At 47.2% G+C, this 24,809-nt stretch overlaps 1 protein-coding gene across 3 annotated transcripts; it reads right to left on the bottom strand.

Moving 5' to 3' along the window:
- Positions 1–680: 680 nt before the first annotated feature.
- ALDH8A1 (aldehyde dehydrogenase 8 family member A1) lies at positions 681–23,231 on the bottom strand. Of its 3 annotated transcripts, XM_058566816.1 has the most exons (7): positions 22,928–23,231; positions 19,398–19,545; positions 17,894–18,049; positions 16,194–16,343; positions 13,025–13,281; positions 9,655–9,816; positions 681–1,503 (listed from the first exon to the last, which is right to left on the bottom strand). In XM_058566816.1, exons 1-7 carry the CDS (start codon positions 23,063–23,065, stop codon positions 1,051–1,053), a joined length of 1,464 nt encoding a protein of 487 aa, XP_058422799.1. In that variant the 5' UTR covers positions 23,066–23,231; the 3' UTR covers positions 681–1,050. The 3 variants fall into 3 exon arrangements, with proteins under 3 accessions (XP_058422799.1, XP_058422801.1, XP_058422800.1); XM_058566818.1 differs by lacking the exon at positions 9,655–9,816; XM_058566817.1 differs by lacking the exon at positions 16,194–16,343.
- Positions 23,232–24,809: the final 1,578 nt, after the last annotated feature.

The following is a 24,809-nucleotide window of genomic DNA, read 5'->3' as shown; positions in this document are numbered from 1 at the left end:
AGGACATATTCCACAACCCATACGTACCTGGAGTACTCAGCTCCTTCTGGAGCGCAACCCAAGGCAAGCGTGAAGTGGCCAGAGATCGGGGCTTTGGGGTCTGAGAGCCCTGGGTTGAAACTCTACCTCTCCCCACACCAATGGTGTGACCTTGAGCACGTACATAATCTCTGGAAACCTCAGTCTCCTCCTCTGATCATTGCAGGATCCAGAAAAATGATGCTAGAGCTCCCTTTCTTACTTTGTATAAAGTGCATACTCCTAAGAAGGTGGGGATGAAGAAGAATAAAGGACAATTCAAGAGGAACATGTACGTCATGCTGGTTGCTAAAATTGCTTAACATTTATTGTTTTAAGATCAGCAAGTTGCAAGTCTCATGAGATACACATACTAAGAATTGGAATTAATTAGACTCCACAGTAGGAACAGATCAAACTATTTCCTCTTCTTGTTCCAAAATCAGTAGTAATTTTATTTTTCTTTGTCCTTGAATGGATATATTTTGTGGGCCCTACCACATATTCCTTCTCTGACAAATTCCATGTAATGTTTACCGTCGATGTTCACGGCCCCCTCACATAATGAGGTACAGTCAATACCAATTAACCGTGCTAATAGCTGATTGACTAGGAGACCATCTCAACAATCTCCCCAAAGGTAGGAAATTATGGTGATTTGTTTCTCTTTGGCTTTGTAGATGTTTTTTCTATATACTTGCAAATGAAAAAAATCTGATTGTGAATTCCCAAGAATTCAATAAAAATGATGAAAAAAATACTATGAAGATACCACATAGGAGGGGCCTGACGATTATTTGGTTTTATTTTTGTGCCTTCCTAGTCAGAAGTCTTCTCTTCCTTGACTCAACATTGAAAATAGCATCTCTTCCTCAGTGGGTAAAAATACTAACTACTGAGGATAAGCCAGAGATCACCTTCTGCCAAGTCAAGACGTGGCTGGAATTTATGCCAGTATTTCCATTCACCACTTTAGACAACTGACTCTCTGCAGCCGGGCATTGCCCACAACAGCTTCTCCATTGGCCCAGGTCAGTGTTTAATGGTGATAGTTTTGATTTCAGTGAAAAAATCGTAAGAGTCCTTGGCTCCTTCTCTACCTAACCCAGAGCTCTTCATCCCCCCGAAAGGAAGGTTCAGCTCTCTGATGAGCCAGCAGTTGGTCCAGACCAAACCTGACTGCAACTTCTTAGCCACCCGGTGGACTCGCCCCACGCTGCTTGACCACACGGTCGCTGCCAGCCCGTATTTGACGCTGTTGGCTCTTTTAATCACTTCCTCTTCGGTATCAAAGGGGACGACACACGTCACTGGACCAAATATCTCTTCCTTCATGCAGCAGGACTCGTCCTTGATGTCTGTTATCACTGTGGGAAGCATGAAGTAGCCCCCCTGATTCCCGGGGGGAAGACTCAGCTGGTCCACTCCCTCACCACACAGAATTCGGGCCCCCTCAGTACGGGCTGTCTTGACGTATCTTCTGACCTGGGCGGATAAAAGCCATGATTAGCAACGTCTTATCATTTGGCTTCATGCAAAGCAGCAGAAAATTCAATATTTTTTAAACATCCAGGAAAGATGTGTAAGGTCATTGCTAAGAAATCTAAGGTTGATTATCTTATCAGCTGCTAAGCCTGAGGGCAGAAGGGCTCTAACCGTCACTTGGATATTCAGCCCTTGTCCGTAAGAGGAAGGAGTAATTTATTTAATGTCTAAGTGCCAGGCACTTGGATAAGGCTTTTCATACATTCTCACTTAATTCTCTCAAAACCCTACTAGCTCTGTATTATTATCCTCTATTTGCTGATGATATAATTCAGCCTCAGGAAGGGTAAATGGTTCATGCAACTCATAAACAGTAAAGCTAGAATTCATACTCAGGTATATTCAGGAGTTAAATACAAGAAAGAATATTTTCTCACTTTTTGGGACAGGGGGTATGTCCATTGCAGAAAATGGGAAGTTGAATGGTGTATAAGATGTAATTAAAGGCCAGCATGCCCTTCAATAGCTAAGCTTCCAGAATAAATAATTTCTAATTTCTAGTCTCATCACTGATTATAATCTGAAAATATATCTAGATAATATAGGATAGCTAACTATAATGGGAAATAAATTATATTATATGTTAGCCCAGTGACTCAGAGGTAATGACAGACGTTTATTAGCAATGGTCCTAGAAATGAGTCATTATAATAATGATATATACATTTACATATCAAAATGTTGTTGAAGTCACAATGATACATTATTCTACCCCTGAGAGGTATTATAAGCATAGGAGAGGGCCAGCCCCATGGCTTAGCGGTTAAGTGCACGCACTCCGCTACTGGCGGCCAGGGTTCGGATCCTGGGCACAGACCGAGGCACCGCTTCTCCAGCCGTGCTGAGGCTGCGTCCCACATACAGCAACTAGAAGGATGTGCAACTATGACATACACCTATCTACTGGGACTTTGGGGAAAAAAGGAGGAGGATTGGCAATAGATGTTAGCTCAGGGTTGATCTTCCTTACAAAAAAAAAAAGCATAGGAGAAGTAGAAAAGTCATCTCAAAAATTAAAAGTTTATAACAAGAATAAAGTAGCACATCAGAGGCAGGGTAAATTCTGAAATGTTTTGGATCCCTACTTGTCATTTATCTATCCGAGCATCCCGCCCCAGTATTAGATCAGGACTCCATTGCAGAACTATATTCAATGTCGAGCTATATGTCTGCCATGTAAAAATAAAAAGGCAATGTAATTTTATTATTAATTTCGCCTCAGTTTGTAGAGCACTTAACACGCCACGAAGTCAAGGACTTGTTACAAATAGAACATTTGCACAGCTCTATATCCCCCTTCACTCCCCCTCCTCCCCTGACATGCGCCGTGACCTCATGGCTTCCCAGAAAAGCCTAATCTGGTTTGTGGGTAGAGATTGAAACAGGTCTGGACTTCTCTTTCCCCTACTCTCCTACCCCTTCGGAAAAAACCCACGAATATTAATCAAAAGATGCCAAAGGCGGCGTCCCGCGTGAGCAGGGGACGTGGAGGCGACAGCCGCCAGAGGCCCCTGCTGGGCACAGCTCCAAGACTCTGTAAGTGACCTGAATGGTGCATGAGTGTTCTGGATTAGGCTGTCACAGCTAAACAGAATCACGTGATCGTCTCTTAGAAGCTCTTCAGATGGTAAAACATGAAGGGAAGTGTCAGTATTCAAGTAGTGAACTTATCAAAATATTTAGTGTATAAGATGGCTCACACCAAACTGAACTTATTTTCTAGAGAAAGTCTCTCTGGATGATAGAATGACATCTATACTAGCAGCTCAGAATCTGAGATTTTCAGTAAAATTTGGAAAAAAAAAAATCTGTGTGATTGGTAATGTGCTATAAAATATGAGTTATTATGAAACTGTTTTTGAGAGGAGAGAGCTGAGGATAGTTAGTACTTAGCTTTGCCCGTGAAATCAGACTGCAGAGGTTAGAAGAGAGGGCTGGGGAGCCCACCTGTGTTCCAGTCCCAGATCCTCTGCTTACCAGCTGAGGGATTTTAAATGCTCTGTGCCTCAGTTTCCCCATCTGAAAGTAGGATTAACACTACCACTTATTCATAGGATTAAATAAAATAATATATGCAAAATATTAAGCATAATGCCTGGTTATAGGAAGTTTCTGGATGTTAGCTGCCGTGGCTGCTGGTGGTGAAGATGAAGATGAGCCAGGAGATGTCAGAGATGCCCCCACTCTGCATGTCGAGTTTTTTAATCTGACAAAAGAGGATAGGAAACCGGGAAAGGGGACCTTCCTTCGGCCTGAAGCCTGGCCCTACTCAGGGAGGTACCCGAGAACTTCCTCCGTGCTCATTGTACATATACTCAAGAACTCTCTCTCTCTCTCTCTAGTCACCTGCATCTTTGGGAAGCCTGGCATGTAGCCAGATGCTCCAGACAGCCAGGTGGGGAAGGATTCAGGAGGGTAAAAAGAAAAACAAAAGCAACCCTGTGAAATAGGTAGGGGAGCCCTTCCTTCACTCTTTGAGGATAGAATCACCTCGGTTCACTGTACGTCCCCTGCCATCACTGTGAACCTGGAAGTCACACGTCCACTTGAGAGCATGCGTATCTCTACGTTTCTGAGCCCTTTGCCGTTACAAAACAAATTGTACATATTCTAACTGGATTCTTGTGTCACTGCATCGGCATCTGTTGTGACAATCACACAGAAGACAAAGACTCCACTTGACTTGGGACACAGACAAGCTGCGAAAGAGGAGAGCGGGGTGCAGAGACGGCAGCCAGACCCTCCTCAGTGCGCAGCCCTAGAGCTTTCTGGTGGACGGTGAGGAGAGGTGCCACCAGAGGGACGCGTCCACTGCCTTACTGATCCCGGACGGTGTGGCACACCGGACTGAGGAGAGTCACGCTCTGAAGAGGCCACACGTATGCTACCCTAGCTGTTTCCATTAGCTCTCTCTCAAAGGGCTTCCTCACAGGAACTGAGCTGAGAGCCCCCTGTCAGGGGTCCACCTGCTGGGAGACTCAGAGGGGGAAGCCGAGACCCCTGGCATCTGGGCACATGCACTCTGAGTGGAGCCATGAGGACGGCAGACGTCCAGAGGCCTCTGAGACTCAGCAGCACGGTTCTGAGGCTTTACTTGGGGGAGGGAATGTGAGCAGAGCTGGGAGAGCCTTACTCTAGGCAGGAGGGATCCAACACATAGGACCACAAACCAAGGGAAACCCCACAGAGACCAGCAGTTTTATACATGGTGGGGTAATAAAAATACCGTCTTTATTGTTCTTCCCTGAAAAAATAAGAATAAAAGAAATCAGCCAATGATAAAAGCTAACTGTGTGTGTACAAAACCTTTCCCCTTAGAAGCAGTAGAATCTTGGAGCTTCTGAGATGAGTGCAAAGTAATTAGCTGTATTTTATTTTCACAGGGCAAGTGGCTGGAAAGATAATTTCTATAAGCATCAAGTAGAAAATCCAGAGAAGTTGATTGAAAATTCTGTAGTTTAGTTAATAGTCGTGAACTCGCATTGGTTTCTTAGCGTGGACAACTGCCCCACGGGAATGTAAGATGCTAACAAAAGGGGAACGGGTGAGTAGATATAGAAACTCTCCGTGTTAGCGCTGAGATTTTTCTATAAATCTTAGTTTATCCCAAAATGGAAAGTTTATTTTTTGAAAAAAAGTATTTGACTGAGATAGAAAATGTACGATGGTAAAAATATGGGAGGTTTAAAAACTTCTGTTTGAAAGATATTAAATATGTGCTTGCTTTTGGATGTGGTCAGACAAAATTGATAACTGTAAGTTTCATCATTTTCAGAGTGACTCGTGGAATCTAAGTATGCTGAATTGAAATGATATCAAGATAATACAACCAACATGTTAAATGGATGCTTGCCTTTCAGGCATAGTCTGTTTGGTAAAAGATGGCATTCCTGGGCTGAGATGTTAGAGAGGCTGACACCACCCCTACAACCTTGTCAGGGTTTTCAGTCTTAAAAAAATCAAATATCCTCTGTGGTTTAGATCTATTAGGAATCTTGGCTTTGGTCCACAGCTCCTGCGGCTACGATGCTGGAAATAATGGGAAAGGATAGCTTCTCCCATTTCCACTTTCTTTAGGAAAAGATGGGGGAGTAAAAATATGGTCTATAAGATGGGATAATATCCATGCTAAGTTGAGGCAAATTTATTACTTTGGGAGGTGCAAGGGATGAAACTTAGTTGGAAAAATATTAGGAGCTCTGACATGGATCTTTTTCCAGGGAGTCACTGAGGTCAAGCCCAGCCGAGCACTCTAGGTCCCTGCTTTCCTGTGTGCACAGCTTGAACGCAGCCAAATGAGGGAGTGAGGGGGAACCAAGCTCTCCATACATGTCTTAGTCCAGACTCAGATGAGAACTTGCTTGCTTGGCGAAACCCACATGGGGAGCTGGATTTTGGCAGAAGGAGTCAGGCCAGGGGGTGGGGCGTTCCTCCTGCGTGTGTGCAGTGCTGGGGGGCACGCCCATGCTCGAGGAGGCCCAGGCTCCCACCTACCTCCCACACAGTCTCCCTCTGCAGCAGGTAAGCCGCTGGGATCCACCAGGACGCCCCTGACGCCCAATGATCACTGTCATTGGTCCCCAGCCACCAACCTACTGAAAAGAAGGCAATTTGGGTCTTCTCCATGGAAACACTCAAAGACGCAAAGTTTAGGGTGTATATTTTCCTCTAGAGAAACATTGGGCTATTTTATACCAAAAAACTCTGATATTGCAACTTGCTAAATTCTCTGTTCATTTTAGGGGTAATTAAAACTACTGGGAACCACCAAAAACAAAAACAAAAAGAAAGTTTGACAATTTGGAGGGTGTCTGAGCGCAACATGCATACATCATTTTCAACTATATGTGTTATAATTGAAAATTTTTGGTGTCTTTTTTATAAGCTGGCTCTTGAGAGAGCAAGAATGTTGAGAGAACGTGGACCTGCAGAAAAGGCTCCACGTGCATATTTGTAGAAATGCTGTAAAAATCTCAAATGAATTTTGATATTAATATGGGCATATTTTTTGAAAGTCTTGGCAATTAAAAAGTTGGATTTGTATAATATTGAGGTACTGAACACCCATATTTAGCCAAAGATTTGTAAGAATCTAGAATTCAATACTAAATCTGCCTATGGCATCAGCTGAAATAACCAACGGAAAGGCAGTGAGTTCAAGGAGAGTCTTAAGCAAAACCTCAAAGGCTTGTATGTGTCCACAGTCCATTTATCATTGTTATGATCTAAGGGTCAGTGATCTAGCTGCTTCAGGCTTGTGCTCAAAGTTCAAGGAAAATGGACACCTTCAGTTTGGGGGTCACACTGCACCTGGACCACAGGATGGAGTGTTAATCCAATCATTTGCCAACGAACTCTATGCACCAACTCTGTCCCGGGCACTTCTCTAGGATCTAAGGATCTAGTAGTGAACAAAACTGACATTCTAGTCAAGGGAATATAGTCAATAAAGGAATAAATAACACATATTATATGTCAGATGGAGAAAAATAAGGCAGCAAAGACGTAGAGGAAGCTCTGGGGCTGGGATTTGATGTGGGGCAAGCAGGAAAGCCCTCATTCAGACGGCGACGTCTGATCCAAGCCAAGCAAATACGTGAAGGAGGAGCCTTCCAGGTGGGCTGGGCAGCAAGAACAAAGACCAAGAGGAAGGAGCGGGCCTGCTATTTTCCAGGAGGAACAAGGAGGCCAGTGTGCAGCAGAGGGAGGGAAGGGCGCAGAGGTAATGGGGGACGGTCTCCTGGGTCTTTCTAAAGACTTGGGCTTGACTGTGAGCAGACGGGGTACGACGACATGTAACGTGACACATCACAGCCAGTGATGACATGACCCGGATACTAGAGCAAGGTTTGAAAAGTAACGTGGCTGATCGGGAAAAATCAGCACGGACGCAGGACCCGCTCACAAGGGCAACGTGTGAGCTCAGCACAGCCGGGTTTTAAGTCGCCTCCTCTTGGACATCATTGGGCTACTTCTCGTCGTCATGGGGCATCATCTAATGGGCACCTGCAGGCCTTGACTGCTCTTTTCCACCGCAAGGAACCAGGCTCAGTAGAGAGAGGTCCTACTGCCCATACGGGGTGGAGCAACTCAGATGGCCTGAGGCCGCTTGTTGTCAGAGAGCAGAGATGCCCACAGGAGGGCCTGCGGTGGGCCCAGGACAGGGCGCAGGCCAGAGAGAGGTCCCTGTGGGCAAGAGGGACATGCTGAGCATCAAAAATATGGCAGTAAGGGGTGGGGGGGCAAAAGGGGTAAAGGGACACACACGTATGATGACGGATAAAAAACTAGACTATCGGTGGTGAACACAATGCAGTCTATACAGAAACTGATATGTGATAACGTACACCTGAAATTTACACAATGTCATAAGCCAATATGACCTCAATAAAATAATTTTTAAAAATATATGGTATTAAAGCCCACAGGAATCACAATGCATTGACACCTGGTGAGCCTGTATGTGGCCAAGTTCACTACGCTGTTCAAAAGGGACAAATACTCAGAGTGTGACAGAGAAAAGCCATAGCTATCAATGTGAGTCAATGTGTGGCAACAATTTCTCACACACACAAAATACAGTGTGTGCGTGTGTGTATGTGTACGCATTCAGGGGGCTACAAATCGCTCAACTGATACAGAGATGTCAAATACTTCATTTGCTTCACTGATCTATCTCCCCCTGTTGGGTAAATTACGTGGTCATTATGGCCCATGATAGAAACGTGGTTTCCCTGCTGAGCTGATACAGAGAGAACTTTCGGTTTCAGATGAGGGGGGCATTACAAAGGGGACATCAGAGTGCACCACAGCGTGAGCCCACTGGGAGATGCTTCTGGGAAGTTAACTTTTGCTCCACAGGGAACATTCCGGAATGAGCTGAAGTTGTTTTCCACCAGCTGTCTGCACGTTTGTGTGGGTAGGCAAGGGGCCCTGGTGCCCAGAACAGCCAGACAAGAAGGAGGACAAGGGAGCCTCCTGCACCTGGTGACGCCTCACTCCCCAAGGGTGGGGACGTCCACAACGTGGGTCCCCATGGGCACTCTGGGGACTGCTGCCTCTGTGTCTGCCATCTTGCAGGTGGACTTGCAAGAAAACACAGCCATGTTGGCCGCCTCACTGTAAATAAACGACCTCAGCCTCAAGGGAGCACCTGAGCTGCCCTGCGCCGGCACTCATTTCCGAGGCCATTCTCTCTCCTGGCCTCCTGGGAGACTAGCACACCTTCTCCTCCCTCCTGAAACCCTCCACACCTTCCCCCTCCTCACCCTCCTTCCTATTTCACTGAGAAAACAGAAGAAGTAAGATGAGAACCATCAAGATACTACACTTTCCCACCTACCAGTGTCTGTGCCTCACAATATTTGAAGGTCAAGGTTAAAATACAGAAAATCTTCCAAATGTGTGCAGGGTCTGAGATTTCTCCAAACTTTAGTAAAGGCTCTGTCCCTCACTGGCTAACTGATGGGGGCATATTTCTCTTGGTGGGCTGTAGTTACTGCAGCTGAAAACAAGATCCTTCTAGTTCCAAAATTCTGTGACTTATTTTGGGAGTCATGTCGGGTAATAAATTAAAATGACATTAAAGACCTAAATTTCATAAACCACCCAGAGACCATCAACGGCCTCTCCGACGTAGGCCACCGCTAGTCCCCCCACCAACTATGGACCACAGAATTCGGATTGTGTATGCTGGCACTTCTGGAGTCCCATCTGCTGTAAGCCCAAGGCAAAACCCTCTCCACTGGGAACATTTATCTACAGAAAGTCCTGCCACCCTTAGTCCACATCATTCTTATCAGCTGACCTTTACGTTTTGAAATTTGCCTTCCTCGGTGGTACCTCCATGTTGACTTCTGAAGTTCATTCATTTCATGTAGATGCTGCTCTAACCTGGACGACATTTGTGTATTTATATCTAACATTTTTAGACTCCATATCCAGAGACAATTTCCCACAGGTCATAATTTTTCAAAAATAGAGTGATAATTATCAACATTTCAAAGCATGGATGTGTGCCATGCCTGGTACTGAGGCTCTCTCTGAATCAGAACTCTTTCTGTACCCTACTTACTGCAGAGACTGACTTACTTTCTCCAAATGAGCTTTACTTATCAGAGCTCCCATGCTGGCCGATGGATCGGAGGGAATGCCAACTTTCCACATTCTGGTAGCTTCTACAAACTTCTTTAAAAATTCACAGTAGATGCTCTTCTGGACAAAGATCCTGCTGGTAGAGAGGCAGATTTCACCCTGCCAAGAATGACACATGATTACAATGACAGGACTGGAGGACACACTCCTTCACGGAGAGATCACCCCGTGTTCTGAGCACCTGCCATGTATCTAAGTCTAGTCAATGGGAGACGGTGGTGAGGAAGACGGAGTCCCCATCACGTGGAACACACACTCTTGTGAGGAAGACAGACAATAAATAGCACAAGTAAATAAGCTCAATAAATAATATAACTTCAGGTCATGACCAAAGCAACACAAGGAAATTAAGCAGAGGACGGAATAGAAACAAAGGGAGGGGCAGCTTTCACTCCCTGTTACTGGAGTCCTGGACGGCACCGTGAAGAGGGGACATCTGAGTCCACACTCGATTGATGTGAAGGAGCTGCATGAGCGAAGACCTGGAAGAAGGGAACTCTCAGCAGTAGGTGCAGAGGACCTGCTGCAGGAAAGAGCTGGGAGCATGGAGGGAAGGCAAGAAGGTGAGTGGGGCTGAGGTGGGAGTGGAGGCAGGGACGGGGCGGGGGAAGGAGACGAGGCAGGAGGCAAGACAACATCATGCAGAGTCTCACAGGCTCACGAGGAGTGCATATTCTATTCTCAGTATCATGAAAAGACCACCGAAGGCTTTAGCATCAGAGCGATGTGATCAGGTTTACATTTTTAAACGATCGTTCTGGCAGCCGTGTGGAGAACAGAATGGAAGGGAATGAGATGGAACAGGAGAGACTTAAGAGAGCATTCTGGAAGTCCAGATAAGTGGAGGAACCTGGACCAGGGCGGTGCCTGGAGATGAGAGATAGGAGTCCACCGAAGTCGACAGACTTTTAAAGGGGCACAGGACCCTGGAAGTGTAAGGACACCGGCATAGATGCTCCACAGAAGTGACAGGATTCAGGATGTATTTTAAAGCAGGAACCAACAGGACTTGATGGATTAGTGGGGCTTAAGGAAAAGAGAAGAACAAGGATGAGTGCCGGATTTTTGAGCCGCAGAGCGGGCGATGGTTCTTCCCTGGAAAGGCAAACACAAGGCAGGGTAGGGAGCAGTATTGCAGGGAAAGGAGAGGGAGGGAAATGAAGAGGTTAAGATTCAGATGCCTAACAGACATGCAGAGACACCGGTGTTGCAGGGAGAGGAGCTAACAGGTTCCTGAGTGAAAAGTCGTGCTTACTATCATGTGAGTATCGCATGTAATAGTTCATAAACCACATTCCGGACATGTCAAAGCATTGTGTATGTGTGCTAAGTACATATGTGCAGAAATAACTGCTTTCATCATATTCATATTTGATCTTCACAACAATCCTAAGAAATAGAATGCTTCTAATTATTTTGATATTTGTACAGCAGTCATTGTCCAAATTAAACAGTCAATGTTTTGAAATAATAAATTCTTTCTGCAACCCAGGATCCCTGTCAGAACCATCCGCATGTGTGGCTTGGGCCATCTCTGAACACACAAGTGCCCTGTGCCACACGGGGAGGCAGGGCTTGGTAAAGACACTGGAGAGTTTTACCGAGTTTCCCAGTTACTCGGTGCCAGGAAGGCATAGGTGATACCAGGATCTCTAGGAGGACGACTTTAGAGGAAAAGGGAAAAGGACAATGTCATTTATTGAGTGCCTGCTGTATACCAGGCATCGTCCTGCATGCTTTCCTCATGATAATTCAGTGGTGTATTAGCTTCCCCAGTTTACAATCAGGAAATGGAGTCTTGAGTAAATACAAGCCCAAGGCCACACGGCACAGGAACCACGGTCTGCATGATGCTGAAGTCCACGTTCGTTTCTTCCGTGTTGCACAGCATCTCTGAGCCAAAGGAGACCAGGCACCACGGAGATGCTTCAAAAAAGCCAATTATGTTCAGTTAAGGAAGAAGTCTGCACTAGATGGAACTCACCACCTAGCGAAGGAAAAAGAAATCAGCTTATTTATTTTGCCTAAAATTCATCTGTTGTCTTGGATTAGCCAGTCAGTGAGGTTCATTCCTCTTTCCCACTGGCATTTTAAAATACGCCAAGAGGAAGGCTCTCTAGATGATCTCAAATCCTTGCACAGTTCTGGTCGTCAAGAAGCCTGCAGTCCATCCCTGCGCTCAGAATTCATTTACTTCAATACAGAGTTCAACTAGTCCTCTCTGCACAGTTTCTCAGCCCAGTTTGCCCCTCTCTTGTCGTCACCAAGCCATCAAAACACTTGATTTAATTGTTCACTTTGATATTTAACAATTAAATTAGTTGTACCATAAAATTGCCTTAAGTCTATTGATCCAGAAACTCTATCTATTTCTAAGCCACTTTCTCTAGGAAAATACAGTTAGAAAAATCATTACAATTATAATCATGAAAATAATCATTGCAAGGAATGTTTTTCATTCTACGCTCACAAAAACCTTATTGGAAGGCTTTATTTTTGCTTCCACTATTTTACAGGTAAAGAAATAAAGGTTTAAAAGGTTACGCAACTTATCCAAGTTAAGTAAATAAAGATCAGTCTCATTCCATTCATCTTTCCTTCTATGGAAGTTCTAACTCTTTGGCTTAAGTCTTTGTTGTCTGCTAAAATTTTTTAAAAGCACACCTTTTGGAGAAAAATCATCATCCTAGGCATTACACAAAAGCAGGCCCAGCTGCCCTCTTCACAAAGACTACAGCCTAGTCTATCTGATCCAGGATTCTTAACCCTTTGGGGTACCAGGGCCTTGAAGAATCTGATGAAAACCCCAGAAAAACATCTGATACACAACTTCAGGACATGCGAAGTGGCCCTGAGGCTCATCCATGACCCCAACCTAAGAAACCTGCTCTAGACTGTTCAGGTGTTTATTCCTACGTGTGTGAATGCATTTAGGATGCTTTTTGGGGAGAGTAAGGTTACTGGAGATACGACATTTAGACAGCAAGAAGAGACTGGAGGCAACTCTGAATAAAGGGAAGGAGAAACTTGGAGAAGCAAAAACTCATTTTGCCCGTGGCTGGTACCTGATAAAAGTTGGGTGACTCACAAAAGAAGAGAAGCTTGTCAAACAGAAGCTGTGACTCTGCAAGGCCCCCAATTGACACTGAGATTGATCAGATAGTCAGCGGAATAACACAGTGCAACGATTCTCCTTTCACTGAAACAGCCCTGGATTGACCTGCTCACCCCTGGCTTTGCACTGTGATGAAACAGATCCAGGCTGACAAGGCCAAAGAGTTAAAAAAACCAACTCCAGAGGACATACCTGGTTGGCAAAGCTGGACCTGACAGTTGTTGGAACACACTCCTCCAGGTTGGCATCCTCAAAGATGATGGCAGGATTCTTGCCCCCCAACTCCAGGGAGAGCTTCTTGCAGTGAGGAGCACTCAGCTGCATGATGCGCTCGGCTGTGGGCTGGCTCCCAGTGAAGGAGATGAGAGGCACCTCCGGATGGGACACCAGGGCCTCGCCTACCCTGGGCCCCGTTCCAAACACAATATTTACCACACCTGGTGGAACACCTGGAGGGGAACAGTGTCAGTTACAGGAATCCTCCTCGGATGCGTGGAGATTCTCCTTGAAATCCCAGTGGTTTGAATGGGGTGGGAATGAACCTTTCCAGCTGCCTCTAGTTTAACAGCAAAGCAAACACAACAGTGTCACCTCTGCTAGAGTAAGCCCTAGGCAGGATTTCTTGGGGTGCTTTGTCCTGGAGAAATGGGGGATAGAACATTCTAGATAATTCACTCCATAATACTGACTAGGCCTCAGGGGCTGAGGCTGCAGAGATATCCTCAGGCAGGTCAAGCCTAGGGGGGAGGAGAGCCCTGCTCAGGGCTGGCCTCCAGGAGTCACAATTCAGTGTGACAGTGTTCAGTGGAGGGGAGCGTAAACGCTGCAGAAGCCAGAGACTATCCATCCCAGCCCAGGGCAGTGAGGGAGGGCTCCCCTGGGAGGGGAGTTTTGAGTGAGAGGTCCTGTGCCCCATGGTGTGGGTGCACCATTACACTCTAGGACTGACTTAAAGTACCCAGGACACCCCAAAATAGGTATCCCAGTCTTTTCTCTCACAGCACCTTCCTGCCCTATATCTGTACGTGTTTCTTTATGTGCTTTACGGACTTGCTTGTTTACTGCCTGTGACCACTGGGAGGTCCACCAGTGAAGGCAGAAATGGTGTCCGGTGTTTGCTCTCCACCATACCGCCTGTGTCACGGCCTCGTTTGCCATATAGAATTAACACCAGCAAGTGCTCACATTCTCTGGGTGCTCCCTGCAGGTCAGTCATCGCTGTAGGAGATTCACACCCTCAGATCTCCCGACAACTCTGTGAGATGGGCAGTGTTATGACCCTTGCTTCACCAATGAGAAAACTGAGGGCAAGGGAGGTTAAATAGCAACAAAGTAGGCCTCGAAAATGGTCATAGCAGGTTAATAAACAATTGTTAAGTAAACGAATGAATGAATGCTGAGTGCACATTATCCAAGTCAGAACTAGTTCTTGACTTTGGGAAGCTTGAAGTGTCCAGAGAGAACATCTACGTGCAATAGTGTTTCATCCAGGAAGCTCTCAGGGTTTGCCTGGAGGTGGCTGAGTTAATTCCCTCTATTTCTTCAGGCTTGAACTATGGCCGGTAGAGGAATCCTCCAGGGGGCAAGGTCTCTGAACTACTTCCCTGCTCCTAGCATCCCTCCCTTATTCCAGGTCAGACATTCTCTCCTCCACATAAACATACACTCTTGGGTTAAAACTATCTCTTCAATAATACACTTTTAAAGTGTAAATAATAATTTCATATTGAAGATCCATTATCATCCAGAATATCTTCCCTTAGAGCCAGAGCCTTAGCCTGGTCACCTTGAGAGGGATGGAGGGAAGGACCCTCTTGGTATAACAAGCTTATTCATTCACAAGAAATAAGATCAATGCTGTGCAAATAAAGGAAACCATAAAACTCTCATGCAGACCAGGGGCTGGGGCATGTGAAAAGGGAGAGTGGAGAGGAAAGAGAAATCCTCATACATCGAGATGTGGTTGATTCTAGGAGAGAGTGGCCTCTGGAAGTAGGCTCTGTGGCTCCCTCCCCACCTCCCCCTGCTCCCTCCCCACCTCCACTTGCACCCTCCCCAACACAGAATCAAAGCAGAGTGTAGGCCCCACTTCTGTCCCACTCCAGGGCACCTGCAATCAACAGGCAGAAATGCCTTGGACCGTTGCAGACACGAGAGATTCAATTTTGCAAAAATGGGGATTAGCAGTGGTCCCTTTTATAAGAGAGGGATGACGCATGCTGGGACGCAGAGAGGCAGCATGTTCATACCACACAACCTCAGAGGCCTAGAGCATCCACAGACGTCACCCCAAAGACCTGGGCTGGAGACCTCGTTCCTCTAGGATTCGAGGGAAATGGGCAGCTCCTCTAGGGCCATGAGGCCCAGTGCTCTTCCCTAAACAGGCTCCGTTTCACCTGTCGTCTAAATCCTGGAGTAAGAACTGGCGCAGCTTTCCTGGAAGCTCGTGGGTTTTTTTGCTTCAAGGGGAAAGGAGTCCAGGAGAGAAGAGACGGGCTCTCACCAGCTGCCCGCTCTGTGGATCCGGGTGAGCCCACAGGACCGTCACTGTGGGCCCAAAGGAGGCAAGCACAGTGGAGACGACAGAGCCACAAAGACAGCCTGTCCCACCAGCCACCGTCACTCCTGCCCAGGCCCTGCGGAGACACGACTGGGGGACCTGACAGCAAGGGGCTTTCCTGGGGTTACAAGCTAGGGCCTCCTGCCTGTTCCCTTCCCCCCGGGGCAGTGTCAGGCTGGACACCCAGAACTAAAGCAGGAACGCCCCCGAGCGTGGCCATAAGCGATGAGCAGAAAGAGGACCAAGAGCCACTTTAAAGCAGGGCCCAGGAGTGGCACCAAATGCAGGGGGAACTGAGCGGTGTGTACTCAGATCTCTTGAAAATAGGCTGTTCCCGTCAGGAATTCTATAATTATACCACCCAGGGAAGTACCCAGAGATAGTGTTTTCATGAAGGTTAACCTGTGCTTCAAACCTAAGACGTAAATGGCGATTGAGGACGCCCTGGAGCAGCTGGGGTCCCGTTTGACGGGCTCCTGAGCCTGTCGCTGTATTGTGTGGGGTGCTCACTGTACTGCAGGCGGACGCCCCCACCCCCACTCCCGGGGAGGAGCTGTCCTGCAGAAGCCCCACTGGGGCCCAAGAGAGGAAGCAGTTGAGAGAGCCCTGCAGGGGAAGGGGATTTCTCAGGAAAGGGCCAGGGAGACAAAACCAAAGATGTCGCTGAAATCTGTTTGCTGCTGAGCAGGTTTCTCTCCAAAGTAACTTTTCATATGTCAGTGACCCTAAGGTGGCTGAAGCCTACAAAACGGACGACCCCAGAGCCAACCCTGTGCCTCCCCAACCCCAACGCCGAGCGACCTGCTTTCCCCAGGAGTTTGCACATCATCCACGCGGTCACGGAGGTCAGCTCGCTGGGCTTGGCTATCACCGTATTGCCGGCAGCGATGGCGGGAGCGATCTTCCAGGTCAGCAGGTAGAGCGGCAAGTTCCAGGGGCTGATCAGACCAGCTGACAGAGGAGAACAGAGCATTGCCGACGATGGCACGCCCTCACCGCACAGCGGCCGGTCGGGGTGTGTTCACAGGGCACGCCTCAGGCTACATCAAACTTAAGCTTACTCTTCGAAACCCCAAACTTTGCTTCTTTGTAGCCAGCTTCAGGGAAATAATTCTAAAATGTATTACAAGAAACTGTACCTTTAAAAACTGTAGTCAATATGGCTTACTCTTTTCTCGATGACTTATAATGATGTTTAGGAACAACAGCAATATAAGTTCCTGGGCTAAAAGGCTGTCACCTGTCACTCAACTGTTATGGAATGTGATCAGTGGTGACGTTTATAGGCTGATCTGTACGCTTGTTTAAACCTCTCCCCCCCATCATTAAACTGTCCAGCTACTGTTTCTTCAAAATTTCTCCATCTCTGTTTCTCGTCTGCTGTGATTCGAGACATAAAATCTCAAGCTTTTTAGAATTATTTGTAAAATGAAAGTATATAGTTTCCAAGATGATGAAATCCATTTTATAGTGTTTTTTAATAAAAACTGCTCTCTAGGTTCTCCCCTGTGTCCTGAGCGGACAGGTTTGCTGGGCAAATCACAGAACCAACATCTACAGCATCTCCGTGTGATGCTCTGAAACCGCCCCGGCTTCCGACCCTGGGACACGCAAAAATGAGTCTACCTTGTGAATAAGTAAATGGATTCACGCTCTTTTATACTCTGCCCTCAGGCCTGTGCTGTGAAAGTAAACATATTTTATATGATTAAATTCCCCATTGAAAACAGAATATTTTTGCAGCATGATGTATTAGCATAGTTCTTAGAAGGAGCTTTGAGCTTTTCATAACGCCTTGAAAATACCATTTCCGAAGGGAATGTGGTAAAATGTCCCATTTTCTTTCCTTTTAACTTATATTCTTTTATCCTGTCATAAAATGTAGCTGGTAAATTATCACGGCTTCGAGTTTTTCTCTCACAGGAAACAGTGACATCTGGTGGATGTTTTGAGTCATTGCGGACATCTATTTGTCCTCTAAGGGGCAGGAAGCAAAGGCAGGAATGAAGGGAGTCGATAATTGAGTCAAGGCTTATTCACTACGTGCTTGGGCTGTCCTAAGTGCCATACACTTGTTAATTTATTTAATGCACATAAAAAATACTTAAAGATAAAATTGAACTACTCTCCCAGTTTTTCAGAGGAGGATACTGCAGCTCAGAAAGGTTATATAACTTGCCCACACATATCCAAAATCCATGCTCTTAACCCCCACACTCTGGAAATAGACTCTTTTTTTTTTAATTACAAGGGAAAAAATCCTAGTTTGTGAATTTGCTCTCAGCATCATTCTTTTCCCTGTGATTTCCCACAAACAAGGTTCCAGGAATAAGTAGGGAATTTGACACAAAGAAAATAAACTAGAAACAGATTTTTACGGCCAAAGCAGAAGAAATCAGCTCCTTCCTTTTCCCTGATCTGTTCCTTTAGATCAAGTCTACAGAAGTGACCGAGTATCCCTCTGTGCCACCGTGGTCCAGGCTCTCACTGACAGCACCTACCGATGCCCACGGGCGCCCGCACGGTGTAGTGCAGACAGCCCGCGTGGTCCACCTGCGTGCACTCTGACGTGTGGTGCAGGATGGAGGAGGCAAAGAACCGGAAGTTCTGCACAGCCCGGGGGATGTCCATGGTTCTCGCCAGGGTTATGGTTTTCCCTGTAGGAAGCCAACGACAGAGACCCTGTGAGTGTACCTCCCCGTGGACAGTGGAGACACTCATCACACCCGTGTCCCAACCCACACCACGCAGCCTCGGTCCTCCCGCCCGGGACGGGCATTCCTTGACCGCACAGAGCACTGATTGTGGTTTGATAAAATTATGAAATAATTCGGTACGAGGTTATAGGATGAGGCAGAGGCCCGTGCAAGTTGAGCCAAATAATCTTTGCTTGTGAACTGAATAATTTATATAAATTCGCCAGAGGCTAACACTTCACCCAGACCAGCTCTTCCAACTCAAAATCACCGAGCTTTGCGAATGCTGCAGAGGGGTTGGAATAATGGCTGTTGAGACAGCTGTCTCTGCACAGCACAAAAAACCACTTTGATAAACGCGTGACGTATATTAAATGTCCCCCACACACGGTGGAGTCATGTGGGAGTTCAGAGGGACATGTGGCAGGACCACTGACGGGCCCTGCTCGCCCATCCCGTGCCGCGTGCACATCCTAGATCCAGGATTGAGCAGGAGGAGGGAGCTGAGCTTCCCGGGCTGGTCCTTGTCTTCCGCGACGCGGAGAGACTGCAGGTCGGGGGCCCCAGCAGGAAGCGCTTTCTTGTGCGCGCCTGGAGTCGGGCTGCCTCCTGACCGGGGGCCGCTTCACAGCACGCGTGGAATTTTAAAAGACCCTGGCTTTTCCTGACAGGTATTCTCGCAAAGATTTACAGGCATTTACTCCATGACCCAGATGTCTGGGCAGGAGTTCACAGATTGGGAAGTCGTGTTGGGAGTGGACCAGAGACTGACATACCAGATACCTCTCTACATAACGAGACCGTGTGACTGCTCCTCAAATAGCTCTGCTTTGAGGTTCTCTACTCAGAATGGGTGGGGGACTGCGTGACCAGCCCCACCCCCCTCTCTCCGCATAGCCACGCCCTTTGCCATACACGTTCGCAGTTCCTCCCACCCGACGCACACAGGGTTCTTATTTCCCCGCCCCTTGAGCGTGGGGTCAGCCGTGGCCGGCTGCGGCCGCCAGGCCGGAACGAGGCAGAGGCGCGCCAGGTGCGGGCCCCGCCTTGAGGGGCGGGGGGGGCTGCCCCCAGCTCTGCCGCTGCGGGAGAAGCGCACGCGCGGGCTCCTGACGGCCCCAGGTGGGGAACGGGGGCCGGTGCGCTGAGTGCCGCCCGCTCCGGCGCGGAGGCCAGAGATCGCGTGACCAGCGGGACTGGGCGGGACCCCGCGCGTGCGAGCGGCGTCTGGCGCTGTCCCCGGGGCGCTGGGAGGAGGCCGGCTCCGCGGAGCGCGGAGCAGACCCGGCGGCCGGCGGGGCGGCCTCACCTTGGTCCCTGGACTCCGCCCGCGCGAGCTCCTCCAGCGCCTCCTCCAGCAGGTCCGCCAGCCGCAGCAGCGCCCGCGAGCGCTCCTGGGGGCTGCGCGCCGCCCAGCCCGGGAAGGCCGCCCTGGCCGCCGCCACCGCCGCGTCCACCTGCGGGGCAGAGCACACGGCGGCCCGACGCTGCCGCTCACCCGGGCTCCGCGGGCCGCCGCGCCGCGTCTCCCGTGGTCGCCACCCGGGGCTGAGTCACCCACAGGGCGGTGTCCACGTGACGGGCAGAGCGGGCACCCCAACAACAAGGAGAAATGCGCCTTTTCCACCAAGGCGTCCAGAATGTGGCAACCAATTGGAAAGAAGCCATTTGAACTTAACAGATATACATGTCAATATAGAATTTTTCTGAATATCCTATGAGAGGAAACTTAGTCCAGATGTGTAGACTCTCTAAGCTCTTAAGCCAGCTCTGACATACCTGGTAAAGTCTAAAATTTTGTTTGAAATCACATCCCTGGACTGTCATTCCCACTTGGAATGACTAATCATATTAGTTATTTATTGACTAATTTTTATGTATAAGGGAATATGCTAAATGCTTTACACAAATTATTTCATTAAACCCCTTTTAAAATCCTGCAACATGAGTATTGCTGTGCCCATTACACAGATGAGGAAACTGAAGCACGGAGAGCTCAAGTATCTTGCCAGAGGCCACACAGCTAATAAGTGGCAGAATCTGGATTCAAACCCAGCTCTTTGTGGTTCCCAAGACTACAAGCTGGCCTGCTATGGCATAACCAGGCCCGGCTCTGCCCAATGGAAGAGGCCTCTGTTGGAGACGAGGGCATCTGTGGTTGAACAGACAGCATGGGGACCTGGTTTTGGAGCTAAATCCAAAAAGAAACGATATATGGGAAGGTAAGGGCAAAGCCAATTCACGCAGAATGAACTTTCAGGTCGTCTGCTGCCTTTCTCCTCTCTGGGGCAATGTCTAAGCCGTGCCTTCCCCCGAGACAGCGAATCCCTGGCCTGCGTCTCACCCCTCCCCTCGCACATGCATGACAAACATTTACAATCACTCACGCCCCTTCCACCGCGGGGCCCAGGTTCCCCCTCAGAATCCCTTTCCACAGGCTTCTGGCACCCACAGCAGCTTTCCTGTCTCACGTGGTCTGATGGTTCAGCCCCGGAGCCTGTGCTCGCCCTCTCACCCAAAATCTGATCCACATTCCTTGTTTCCCTTTTTTTTTTTTCTGAGGAAGATTTGCCCTGAGCTAACATCTGTGCCAGTCTTCCTGTTTTTTGTATGTGGGTTGCCACCACGGCATGGCCGCCGACAAGTGGTGTAGGTCCACGCCCGGGATCCGAATCCAGACCCCTGAAGCAGAGTGCACTGAACTTAACCACTAGGCCACAGGGCCCGCCCCCTCCTTGTTTTCTTTATGTGAACAAAGTCACTTTTTGCTGGACCAAAGTAAAGAATAAAATGATTCTCATGTTAATTATAAGTTTCTGGAAAGTTCTGGAAAGGTGGTGGCTCCACCTCACACACTGAACCTCTAGTGTGGACCTGCAGACAGGTGAAGGAGATGTGGGGTTGGTGGCCACCATGAGCAGCAGCCTCCAGGAGGCCCTGCTGCCAGCAGCTGGAGGAGGGCTCCTGCCCACAGTGTCCCCATAAAAATCTGAGCTTTGTGATCTCAGTCATATTTCCCAAGTTGTCTTATGTCCATTTACTATAGAATACATGGTAATCTATTGCACTACATACAATAATATCAGCCAAAGTGAATACTTAGAAAGCATTTACCATATGCCAGACTCTAAGGGCTTTACACGTATCAGTCTGTTTCATCGTCAGAACAACACTCTGCAGTAGGTATTGTTATTGCCCCCATTTTGTAGATGAAGAGACCGAGGCCCCAAGAGGTCCAGCTCTAAGCCAGGCCCATAGATACCACGTGGCTGCACCACATGGCATCTGTGGTCTCTGCAGCCAGGCAGTCTGTGCCACTGGCTGCAGGGCTGTAACGCAGACGCTAAGACAAATGTGTGTGTGTGACCGTTGATCTAAACATCAGAGAGGAGAGTGCACACCACCACCTGTAAAGTAAGGATGTAAGATAGGGTCTAATTTCTAGGTTGTTAGGGCTCATATTTGGGACCGTTCACATTAAAGGGCTTCGTGAATGCAAAGTGCGTAGCAAAATCCGAATGAAAGAGAGGCACTGTTAGCAGCGCCAGCAGCACTTTTTGTGAGTGATTTTTGGGGAAATTGGGCATGCGTTTGTAGTGTGTCCATATTTTTCAAGCCAGAAAAAAACCTGGGATTTGTGGGATCAGATAGAATATTTGCAAGTTGGATTGCTGGAAAATCCAGAATACCTATTCCTCTTCCAGCAGGTACATCCATGCCTCGCTCTATTCTCTGGAAAGACGGAAGCCGTTAGCTGCAGAAAACATACCAACTGAATTTGGCATATTTGTCGTGTTAACTCCACTTTGGAAAACACTCTGAGACCACGAGGGCTGAAAAACACAAAGCTGTTTTCCCTCATCTATCCCAGGTTGTTCAGAGCAAACAGAATTGCGGCTTACAGTTTAACCAACAGATTAGCCAACATTTGCAAACTTTAATCCACAAGTCTAAAGGTTTTTTTTAATGCAAAACAGATTTAAAATGCTAACTACAGGGAAATAATAAATTAGTTCTTAAAAAAAAACCTTGCGTATAATACTTATTAAATATGAAGGCTACAATTACCTTTTAAATAGTCTAGTTCTTTGTGCCTTAAGAAATAAATGAAACTCCATAGGCATTAGGTGAGTATACATACATTAGACAGATGTATCACCCCAATGTATTTACATTCTCAGTGCAATAATAGATAACTAATCAAATGTATCTCAAACATTTTACAAACTTCCTCAAATAAAACTAATTGCACACCACCAAAAAAAAAGTTAATGTGTGTGCCATTAAGCACTTTAAGAAAAAGGATGGTGTTCAATTTAACTCCAAAAATATATGGGAATTTGATTTTGCAATTCATCATTCAGATGATCAGTTTTACTTTACTGGATATTTTGAAGACATGAGGAATTTTATTAGAGGATAATCTAAAATAAATCCCTGGGTTTTTAAGTTTTTTTTGTTTTAGTGTAGTAACATATTTTTTAGAAATCCATGGATATAGTGGCAAATTTAGGCAACACCTGGTAGAGAAAAGGAGAACTTACTAAAACTGATAATTCTTACAAATAATACTTCTTAGTGGACACTATTAAGGCGTGTCTGAGACCTGCAGCTGACGCGAGGTGCCTGGATTGATGACTTGCTCCTCATGTGGTCACCAGAGATTTGTTCCCTGTGTCATGTATGTCCACTTACAAAGTAAACCTTCCAGAACTAAAATCTCCCTGCTGCTGATGTTGAACGATTCTACACCTTTTCTCGACGCCCTTTGCTCCTAGAAAATTAAGTTACGCATAATTCACCAACACATTAAGTACATTTCTGAGTGAATTTACTCACCTCTTCCTTTCCGCTGTCTGGAACCCTGCAGTACACCTCCCCTGTAGACGGGTCATAAGAATCTATATATGAGGCACAGGGTAAAAATTTCCCGTCGATGAAGTTTTCCAGCATCAGAAGTGCCCTGGTTCCAGCCATGGTGAGAAAAGTCCTGCCTCTCCCCTGGACAAGTGTCCAGTGCGTTCACCCACCACTTCTCCCTTCCCTGAAGTCAGTCTCCTCCTCAGTGCCAGCCCCCGTGTCCCCATTTGCCAGTCAGTGAAAGTGGGAGGTGACCTGACACTCAGGGTGTCCCAGGCTCCAAACTCTGAATGAAGAGAGTTCCCGAATACTTCAGAAACTTCCAGTGCATCAGGAGAAATGGATAATAACGTGTTAAGCTAACATCAGCTCATGTGTTCGTGGCCCTCTAAACCTGTCAAAGGTTCACACCGTCAACTGCTCATTGCTCAAGCATTGACCACGTGCCAGGCCCTGAAGCGAGTCTTGCATGTGAATTTACTCATTTATTTCACAGGAGGATCCTATATGGAGTAAACAGCATTACTTCTACTTTTGTGGAAGAGGCTAAACCTTGGGGAGGTTAGACAAGGTGTCCAAAGTCGCATAGTCAGTAAGGGACGAACCTTAGTCCTTTGCTTTCTCCTCACCGCATCCCCACCTCGCCGCAGAGTTGCCTGAGGACAGACTCCCTGCCCCTGCTCGTCTACTCTTCTTCCCCGCGGTCCCTTCTGTCTGAATTGTCCCTCCATCTCGAATCCAGGGCTGCGGCATCAGCTATATCTCCCCAGATGTGCCCCGGAGATGAAGATACGAGCCCAAAAGATGTGTGATGCGCAGCACACAAGGGATTCATATCCAGGACGTTGTAAGAATTTCCACAAATTGGTAAGAAAAATGGACAACCCAATAGAAAAAATAAACAAAGGCTATAAAAAAGTGATTCTAGCAAAGGGGATACAGCTGGCTAATGAATGCTGGAAGGATGCTCTGCTCACTGTCAATCAAGGAATGTGAACTACAGAGAGGTGCCCCGTTTTGCCAATCAGACTAAAAAATAATTTTTTTCCTTTTGTGAGGAAGATCAGCCCTCAGCTAACATCTGATGCCTATCCTCCTCTTTTTGCTGAGGAAGACTGGCCCTGGGCTAACATCTGTGCCCATCTTCCTCCACTTTATATGGGACGCCGCCACAGAATGGCTTGACAAGCGGTGCGGCGGTCTGCACTTGGGATGCGAACCCCAGGCCGCAGAAGCGGAGTGCGTGAACTTAACCGCTAGGCCATCGGGCCAGTCCTGGAAAAGAGTTTTAAAGATGGGTAAGATCCACTCTGCCTCAGGCTGTGGAAAAACACGTGCTCTCTGACCCCGTGATGGGAGGGGTCGCAGAAGTCCAGCTGGCCATTTGGCAGAGTCAGCATTTAAACGTGCCCACTCTGGGCCCAGCAATCCCCCTTCTAGGAGTCTCTCTTACAGAATTACTTGCTTGTGTGCAAGTGGATAAGTCACAGGGCATCTTTTTTTATGGTAATTAAAAAATCGAAAACAATCTAAATGTCCACCAACTGGCGAATATTATAATTAATTGTTAGATCCATAATAAGGAGTATTATGTAGCCATTGAAAGGATGTACTGTTAAGAGGAAAAAGGAAGCTGGTGAATAACATGGCTGATACGATCTCCTTGGATGCCTGTAGGACGGAAGAGGGAGAAGGGGAGGAGTGGATGGTTTCTTCTTCTCTGTACTCCATATGGTTTTAAATTTCTTGAACAGTTTTGTGGCGGGCCTATAACAATATACTACTTTTGTAGTAAAAATTTAGCTGAATGTTAGAGATCAACATTCTAAATTCGTTGGTCATTTGGGGACATTTGCTGGCC

This window comes from Diceros bicornis, chromosome 23, assembly GCF_020826845.1.
Source record: "Diceros bicornis minor isolate mBicDic1 chromosome 23, mDicBic1.mat.cur, whole genome shotgun sequence".
Classification (NCBI taxonomy): domain Eukaryota; kingdom Metazoa; phylum Chordata; class Mammalia; order Perissodactyla; family Rhinocerotidae; genus Diceros; species Diceros bicornis.
Note: the sequence above shows the minus strand (reverse complement) of the source record. Positions and strands in the feature narration are given on the sequence as shown.